The sequence below is a fragment of the Gossypium hirsutum genome, chromosome A01, assembly GCF_007990345.1.
Source record: "Gossypium hirsutum isolate 1008001.06 chromosome A01, Gossypium_hirsutum_v2.1, whole genome shotgun sequence".
NCBI lineage: Eukaryota > Viridiplantae > Streptophyta > Magnoliopsida > Malvales > Malvaceae > Gossypium > Gossypium hirsutum.
Genome location: NC_053424.1, coordinates 82,493,526 through 82,503,398, shown reverse-complemented (window position 1 = coordinate 82,503,398; position 9,873 = coordinate 82,493,526). Strand labels below are relative to the sequence as shown.

The window sequence follows — 9,873 nt, the reverse complement described above, 5'->3', positions numbered from 1 at the left end:
ATAAGTTCTCATAAACAAAATCACCTTTTGACAAGTTACTTACACGGAGAAGATACTGCCAAACAACTCCCTTTTAGTTTTCTTGGCTTAATTCAACATGAAAGAGCTACACACCTTAAAGAATGCTAATAAGTCTCTAACCCACAACTATACAAGATAATAGTCATTTAGTCATATGCAACCCCTATGTATTTATTGATCCAAATAAAGCCTCAAATATTTACTTCCTTAAGTCATTATCAAGTCACTTTATAATTTGTCTCGAATTTAAGAGAGGACATATTGTTATAACCTCAATCATAAACCTAAAAAAGATTTTAAAAGCCTAAAACACTGATTAATCCAAGAGAATAGAATATACATATAAATGGACAAGTGTCACGCAAAAGGCATCTAACAAGTCTTTTCTGGAGCCAACCATAGTACTTGCCACAGGGTATGAGGCAAAAGCAAGAGGTGAATAATAGTATCAGTTCTACGAGGTAAGGTTATCAGCCTCAACCAATCAAGAGTAAGAAACAATTATACCTTAGACCTTCACGTACTCTCTTGAAGCTTTGAGACTTATGAAATGTCCAACATAAAAGGCCAAGATATATTCATTTTTGAGGAATGATTCCATCATTATCCATATTTTGGCAAAAAACATTCCTTCTACTCCTTGTATAACTTAAGTATCGAAGAATGTCTTGAATCACAAACTCTAGCACCTTTATAGTTTACCCACTATTTTGCAAGCACTTACTCACATTCAATCTCATATCATACTAGCCCATCATCGTCTCAAAGTGAATAAAACAAGTAGTAAACTTAATATCTAAATTCACACATTATTTAATGCTTCCCATTCAAATCATATAATATATATATTATATAAACTAAGTACATAACTAAATTAGCTAGTAATCCTATGTGGCGAACAAACGGATAGTCTCATTATTTGACATGTTAAAGAATTATTAATAAAAAATGTGAGCCTATTATTAATTTCATTTTAAGTATTTGATAAAATAAATAAATATATATATTATTAGGTACTTATGCAAATATTTTGTATGATCATTTTTTAAAGGAAAGTATTAATAGGCGAATCATAATTTATATAATGGCAACCACATTTACCAAAAGGAATAATATTTTTTCAATATACATATTTTAATATAAAGTATTTTTTATTTTAATATCGCATAATTTTTTAATATATTATTTGTCAATTACATTATTAATGCTTCATTTTCATTTATGATTATACAAGTTACATTTATTATGCATGATAAGATTCACGTATCAGTATTTCATTTCTATTCATTTCTTTTAAATATTTAATATCAAAATAATGTTAAAGAAATCTATTTTTTATTTCCTTAAAATAACCCACTTTTAAAGAAATTTTATATTTCCTTTTCTTTCACTTATTTTCGGATTTTATATTTTTTTCTTTTTTCTTGCATTATTTAAGAAAATAGTAAAACTGTAATTTCAGTCTCTATGCTATTTATGTTATATAATAATAGTTAAATTTTAATTTTGATCCCAATATTACACTTAAATTTAACATTTAATCATTATACTTTAATTTTTTACATAATTTGGTGCATCGACTTTTTACAATGTCATTAAGTAGCTCAAATACTTTGTTTTGATTAAAATGTTGATGTAATTTTCAAGAGTTATTAATACAATTAAAATTATTTGTTAAATTTAAGTCCATTACAATGCCATTATTCTTTTCACATAGTTACTAAGTGAATATATTTTTTAAAATTTTCAAAATGTCACAGCAATGGATTTAACAGATGAAATTAATAGTGTTAACAATTGGGTTAGAATTTTTAAATTAAAAAAATAAAAAATAAAAACTATACAAAAATTGAATGTATATTTTAATAATATTTAAATATTTACTCTATAATTTATCTTAAAAATAATTAATAACTGGGTTTAGATTTTGTTGTAGTGAATGAGAGAGTTGAAATGGTAAGGAGAATAGAGGGTAAATTGATATTTAAGGAAGTCTTAAAAGAAATGGACGTTAAGGAATGAAATTGGTCTAATGCCAATAGTCAACATTTTGTCCAATAATAGGCCCAATATTATGAAATTTGGACCTTCCGTTTCCTCCTTTTACTTTTTCCGTTTTGCACAGAAAGGAGCAAGATTGTTAATTTACTATATTCTCCTTGATGAAAAAAAACATGTAGTGGAGTTAAATGGAGTAAATTACGATAACTGAAAATATTATTATACTTTTAAGCCATGATTTCTGTTACATACCAATACACTTAATTTACCACCAAATTCACTTTAGTCCTTTGAAAAATAACTAAAATTCATTTGAGTCCTTATCTCTTTTTAGCTAAAATATACATTTCTTTAACTTTCCCACTTTCTTTTCTCCTATTTGTCATCTCCTTTCCTTTGTCTGCAATGTTTTTCTCTTCTTTCTCTTCACTATCATATTAAGAATACAAAATTTTATATAACAAAATTCTACTTCAACATTATTTTCATACTTTTTCTACAATATCAAACTTTAAAACATGACAAAATCTTGATGTTCTTTTCTTGTCCTATTAATTTCAAGCCTTACATTAAATTTCTCTCTCCTCCAACTTCAATTCTCTTAGAATGCAAGATGATATTCATACTCATTATAGTCTTCTTGTCACTTTTCCCTCTTAGAGGTTAAGGTAATTCTTTCGATTTTTAAGTGAAAATAATAAATTTTGATGAAAATGGCAAAATTCAATAACTCAACTTTTTTTTCTCTCGTGATATAAGGCAACACGAAAAAAATGATGGATAATTTATTTTCATCTTTTCCATTTATTTATTCATTCATTAATTAATAAAAATATCTAATAATAAAATAAATATAAAATATTCCAACCAATTGACTTTCAACACCAAATAACTCATAATTATTACACTTTAATAATTGATATTGATTCAAATTGAGAAATAATTATTTTGCCCTTGAAATTTCTCAACATTCGTTTATGAGCCATTACTCAATTTTGTAAAAATTATAATTTAATCCCTCTCATTTATCCACTTATTCAATTTGGTCCTCATTCACCAATTTATTTTATATTTTAGTCTTTTCTTCCTTTAAAATATTTACACTTTTAGTCCTTTAAGATTTCCATATTTATATTTTGATCCTATAAATCTTAAATATTTACACTAAGACTACAATAATTTTCACATTTTATGATTTAATCCCAACCTTAAATTAATACATCATGTCATGTCCTTTGTTATTCATCAACTTTCTCTTTTATTGGTTTTATACATGATTCGATTAAGAGTCCATCCCCTCACAATAAAAACTAAATGGATTGTTGAAAAGTCCTATACATGTTATCAATCTACTTATAAATTTAAAATTATGACAGTTTTATATTAAAAGCTAAAATATTCCGTAAAATCAACCACGTGCAATTGTGACAATTTTTGACAATTTTAAAAGTTTTAAAAAAAATGTGACAATTACACGTGAAAATCCATTGCAAATGGAATAATTTTAACAAGTTGATGAGACTAATCACAGTTACACTTTTTTTTCTTTTTTTTCCCTTTTTTTAACAACACAATTGCACTTTTAAGACAGCTATGTCCATAATAGATGTCAAATCTTATACACTCATCAATCAATTTATCTTCATGTTGGAAAAAGTCTTAGAAGCAATGGCAAAATAAATAAAATGCAGTAAATGTTTATAATTATTTGAATTAAATTAATCAATTGGTTAAATTAATTAAATCAAGAGTTGATCACTGTATAAGATAAAAATATTTTAAATTAATTAAATTATGATTTGGTACGAATAGATTTAAATAAATTTTTATTATTTTTAATATTTTTATTTTTATAAATTTTTAATAATTTTTAATTGAATTAATTTTTTTTTGGAAGCAAAAACAAATATTTGAGTTAATGCCATAAAATCTCAGCCTCAAATTTTTCAATATCTTTCAAGACTTGTTTTAATTAGTCCCATTTCTACGTCAAGATTTTCATTTTCTTTTCCTTTCATGGTGCGCTTTAAATATAGATATAAATTTAAAATATATTATGTTAATCTATATTATATTTTAAAGGTGTGCATTGACCGAGCCTGGTCGGGCTCAACTAAAAATTTAGGTCTGTTTACTAAGCCCGGGCCCGACCTGTCCATATTAATTTTTAAATTATTTTTTATATAATTTTAAAATATATATATAATACATCAAAAATACTAAAAACATTAAAATAAATATTTCTCAACAAATTGAAAATAAATTTAAAAAAATATGTATACTTAAATAACACTAAGATAGATACAATTAACAAGCAAATGCCTCTAAAATAATAACAAAATTAACAAATGTCTCTAAAATAATAACAAAATTAACAATAAAATAAGTTTCATACAATATCCAAATAATAACAACAAAATAGTAGCAACTTAATAGTAAAATAGTAGCAAAATAGGGAGAAAATAATACAAATAATATTAAAAAAATAGATTTTTTTGTCCTTTAATGAATTCGGGCTGAACCTGGGCCAAAAATGCCTTACCCGAGGCCCGGCCTATTTTTAAACGGACCTTATTTTTTTGTCTAAGCCCATTTTTTGAGCCTATATTTTTGCCCAAACCCTCCCACATTTTGAGAGGCCTTTCGGGTCGGGCTGGGTGGCTCGACCCATGAATAGGTCTAATTATATTATACTATATTATATTATATTAGACTATATTATATTATATTATATTATATTTGAAGATCAATAATATTATACTTATATTTGAAGATCAATAATATTATACTTATATTTGAATACATGTACTTAAATATATATTTTGCGGTTAGGTTATGTCGAAAACTAAAATAAGACTCAAATTCTGTCTCACTTAAACCGTTATTTTGTTCACCATCATCATTAACGAACACTGCATAATCATCATTCCGTGATCTTTTCATTGCAAGAGTATGACCATATGAGTAAAGCTTGAATTTTAACAGCCTCTTTCATAACAAATTGAGAGTTGATTGGTTTTTGCTTGATAGATATATGGTAAGTTATAGCTAGACCAAGTAACTATTACAAGTAAAACAACGATGAACACCAAGAAGGTTTATACAATTTGAAATCTTTACATTTGTGGGGCCTTGCTAAGAGAGTTAATCCGCTATACTTACTGAGATTTAAATCTCACTCATTCACAAAATAACAACCTCACTTATATATTCTAATCAGGATCACTCTCCTCTAAAACTTTCCTCTTAAAAGCTAAGATGTAAATTAGGCGACTCTTTTTTCTTTTTACTAAAGACTCACTTAAGTTTAGTATACAAATTTTCACACTGCAAATGACAATTTTGAAATTTATCATTACATTCTTACAAAAATGTTGAATGATTTATTTTGTGAGTGACTTAGTGGAATTAAATGGTTGAGAAAAAAGATTGGGGTGAGAGGGTGTAGAAAGATTGATGGAGCAACTAGAGATATTTGGATTGAGTTTGGCAAAGTGAATGGGACATTCTTTTCCCCTCGTAGTGGGCAGGCAAGTGTTGAACTCGTTTTGTTGGATACAAAATAAATTTGAGTGTTTGTGGCAAATGATAGTACCTCCAAATGTACAAAAATTGACTTCAAACCCTAAAACATATCTCATATAAGTGCTAATGGTCTTTAGTAGCATTTTCACTAGTGGAATATCTTATGGTGTTGTCCTTTATCCTTCCTTTCTTTCTCTGTTTTGGATATCCATTCATCTTCTGAATTTGTTAAGATATAGTGAGCAGTTTCTTGTGCAAAATTACATATTCCTAAGGTGGAAATATGTATATTTAAAAGGATGGTATCTCTGAACTTATGAATGGATACTCAGAATCACTAACAACATAAAAACTTTGTGTTATTAAGAAGACTTAGAAAGAAAGTCAATGCAATTGGACATGAAAATAGTTGGCGGTGGCAGTTTCATTCACTGTCGCTATCACCTTCATCTTTTTTCTTTTTTTCCCAATATTCCTTCAAACGAGATTAATCAACCTTTTTTATGGCCAAAAAAGTTAACAATGTATTCCCACTTCCTACGTAATATTATAATCGATATAAATACCAAGATTTTCATATAAATAAATAAAAGTCTAAGTATTTGAACCAACGTATTTGTTCATTTATAAATACAACAATTTCAACATGATTTATTATACAACCACTTCTCCTCTTTGACAAATTCAATTATATATACATAGTCTTTATCACCCAAAGCTATATGACAATTTTAAACATAGGGTTACTTTGGTATTTACATTTTTCCTAATGCCGAAATCAACAAATTCATAGTCCAACATCAAATGGCACTCCACTCCCTGGAATCCATGCATTTCCAGCGAGAAAATTACCAACAGTGAATTTCCCGGCTTCAGTAGCATCTATAACACGATATCCACCCCACTTCACTCTCCCCCCCGTGCTTGCACCGGTGCCGGTATTCATATGCTCAGCATAGTAAAGACTACTTAAAGCAAAATTCCCACTTCATGGTAACCAACCTTCTGCCTCGATCAGTCCATCCAAACCAGTCTTCATAAACACAGTTCTCGAGTATTTCTGCCATGGTCGCCCCAAATAGTTCTTGAATGAACCCTGAACGACCCTCAGGTCAGACGCCTCCGTCACACGTGAGTTGTGGACGATTATCCCCGTATTCTCATTTGGGTCAGTTCTTGCTTGTGCTGTGACAGTGTTCATTTGGCCGCTCATTGGTCGTCGAATATAAATGTTGCAGTTTTGGAAAACGGCGATAGCGTCACCGAATATGAAGTCTACAGTTCCATAAATATCACAGTCGCGGTAGAATTGGCGTTGGGAATAGACATATAAGGTATCTTGGTAACCTTTGAAGCTACAACGGTAGAAGACTGAGAAATCAGAGCCAGAGCGGAGGGCTACTGCCTGATGTTTTTGAGGTCCGGCAGTGTTCTCGAAAGTGATGTCACGAGCTATGAAGCCATCACCGACAACGGCTGAAAGAAGAAACGAACGAATGATGTGAGTAATCAAATGATAGGTTGAAAATAAGGAAAAAGCAAGAGGACTAATTTTTTTCTCACGTTTTTACTGTTATATTTTCTCATTTAGTTGTGTAAAGAACTATAGTGTTGGTGAAATGGGAGACATAAAAATATCCAACTAATTAGAAAAAAAATAATCATGTTTTTACTATTCTAAAAAGAATAAAAGAACAAATTGATGTAGATTATTTGCATGAGTGTTTTGATTTGTGATTCAAATCATGTTTCTTTTTCCTTACTTTTTCTTCTTAATTTAGGATTACTTTATGTTTTTGTCTAAGTTTAGAATGTGACTTTAAAATAATTTATACATGTTGCTTACCAAATGTTGCAGTGCGGAAAGTTGTTGTAGTTTGAACATTTTTATTACTAGTAACAACCGTAGCGCCAATTCCATCTCCAATTAAAATGATATTTTTAGCTGATCTTTGAATATCAACATTCTCATTGTAAACTCCAGCTTTTACGTGTACGACAGTTCTGTTTCCACCGCCAGCCGCAGCCACCGCCTCCGATAGGGTCTTGAAGTTGCCGGAACCGTCTTGAGCCACCACAATGTCAGCTTTTAATGGTGCACCAGTTTTCTGCAAGAGCTTTCGGTCGACACCGGAAAGCCAAGTGGGGAATCCATTGGCAAGCAGGCGTCTATTGCCAACTTGATTAGCGGTAACATTAACAGTGGGCTTATTGATGGCCAGGGAATTGCTAATCAACTTGGAAAAGTTGGTTAGCATGAGTGGTAAGGTTTGTAAATGAGAGGCCAAGTTGAAGTCAATGAAGCCATTTTGGCAGGTTTGATGGTTGGCTATGGCAGCACTTAACCAGGTTTGAGCATCTAATGGACTATTGGTGCTCTTCGATCGGTTAAGATGGGAAATGGTGTCTTGGTAGAGCTCCAAGCAATCATTCCAAGCCAATTTGGCTCGCTCATTGAAAGAAGTCAAGTCCATGGTAGAGACGAGGTGATGAGCTTGAACTGCTTGGTTTAAGGTGACCTGAATCGCAAGGTCACGGAAGGAGAAGCGGGTTTGATCAAAGGCAAGGCTTGATGTTGCAACATTAACACCATTTCCCATGAAATGGTTGCAGACATCAGGGTAGGGTGTTTGGGTACATGATGTTATTGTAGCTGCAACGTTCCCTAGGGGAACACAAGTGAAGAAATAAGTAATGAGAAATGGTATGGCAAGAAGCTTATCCATAAAGACAATTGGTTTTAGATGTAAAGCTTTGAATGTTTGAATTGATGAAAAGAAAGGGAGGGAAGAGAGGTTTATATAGAGCTACAAAAAAGTGGGAGAAAACATGAATTGTGAAGGGGGATCAATTTCCTCATTTACTGGGCCCAGGGGCTTACTTTGTGGCTCAGGGCATTTGTATGGTTTTTTCTTTATTTTATTTTGTTAATACTATGGACATAATAACAAATATATTAATAATAAGAGGGTGAAGTCATTGACTCATAAGTCTTGGCTATTTATAACTTTAGACACTTGAGTTTGGTATAAAAGAATTTTCAAAGCAATTTTGTAGTTGGAACAACCTTTTCTTCCTATATGGTTTTTTATGCATGTCTCCAACTCCAATTCTCCATTAACAAATTATTAACATACATATTGCATCAAATCAATAAATTGGAAGCTTTAGGCAACTAATAGGGATACATATTCATTCCACTGACCCTGTGGAGTAGCATATATTATTAGGACAATCTTTTTTATTTTTTATTTTAGATAATCTATTCCATTCTCGGGCTTTAAGGCATTCAAGTTTATTCTCTCTATTTTAATTTAATTCATGCTAAATTATTAAAAAATAATTACAATTATTTTTTTTGTATTAAATTATAGTAATAAAATTAAAGGTTGAAATATATTTTTCTAAGTCTTTATAGATTACATACATTTAAAATTTAATCCTTAATTTTATTTTTAAGTTAGTCTCTCTACTTTTTAGATTTAAAATTTTAAATCTAATTATTTGTGTGACTTTTTAAACTTTTAAAAAACAAATTCATTTAATAATCATGTAATAATAAATATGATATTGAAAAGTATTTTTGACTTGGAAGTTATAATTATAATTATTTATTATTGGTTTTAATATTTTCTTTTTCCTCTTTTAAGACATGGATTATCTATATTTGACATGACAAACAATATAATCCACTAATTTAAAGCTTGTTTGAAGGACCCTATCTACAAGCAGACCACCACTAGTATTTTGTCCATCAAAACTATAAAATTAAATTGCACCATCAATATTGAATTAGTTTGCATCATTCTATCTATTTGATTTAAGTTCCCTCTTTCGCTTTATAGCTTTTAACTAAATTCATAGTTTAACTTAATGCTTCCAAGCTCAAGAAAGAGAGCTAATCCTTCACTGTATTTCATTCTTTTTAGAATTAAAAAAAGTTATTACTACAATAAATATTCTATTTAACAATGAAAAGAAAATCTATTTTATAATTACAGACAATTGTGCTATAAAAAAACCATTCATATTTCATCGTAAATATTTGATACCTAATATTTATAATTGCTCTTCTTAATTTAGTAAAATAAAAACTTGAAACTCATTTTTTCTTTTCATCTCAGACAATTGCAAATTAAAATTTGGTCCTTAAAATAGCACAACTTCTGTCCGTATCCTAAATCTTTATATTTAAATTACACTTTTTTAAAACTATAGATATAATATATTTTTATTTATTTAACTAAATACCAAACTATCCAATTACAAGTTAAAAACTAAAGAATAAAAAAACTTATTTGGAACTCCGTTTTATAAATTACATAT

General features: G+C 29.3%; 1 protein-coding gene across 1 annotated transcript; it reads right to left on the bottom strand.

Moving 5' to 3' along the window:
• Nucleotides 1–6,221: 6,221 nt before the first annotated feature.
• On the bottom strand, nucleotides 6,222–8,469 carry LOC107902308 (probable pectinesterase/pectinesterase inhibitor 6). Its single transcript, XM_041111538.1, has 2 exons — nucleotides 7,394–8,469; nucleotides 6,222–7,023 (listed from the first exon to the last, which is right to left on the bottom strand). The coding sequence occupies exons 1-2, from the start codon at nucleotides 8,271–8,273 to the stop codon at nucleotides 6,536–6,538; spliced, it is 1,368 nt and encodes a 455-aa protein (XP_040967472.1). The 5' UTR covers nucleotides 8,274–8,469; the 3' UTR covers nucleotides 6,222–6,535.
• Nucleotides 8,470–9,873: the final 1,404 nt, after the last annotated feature.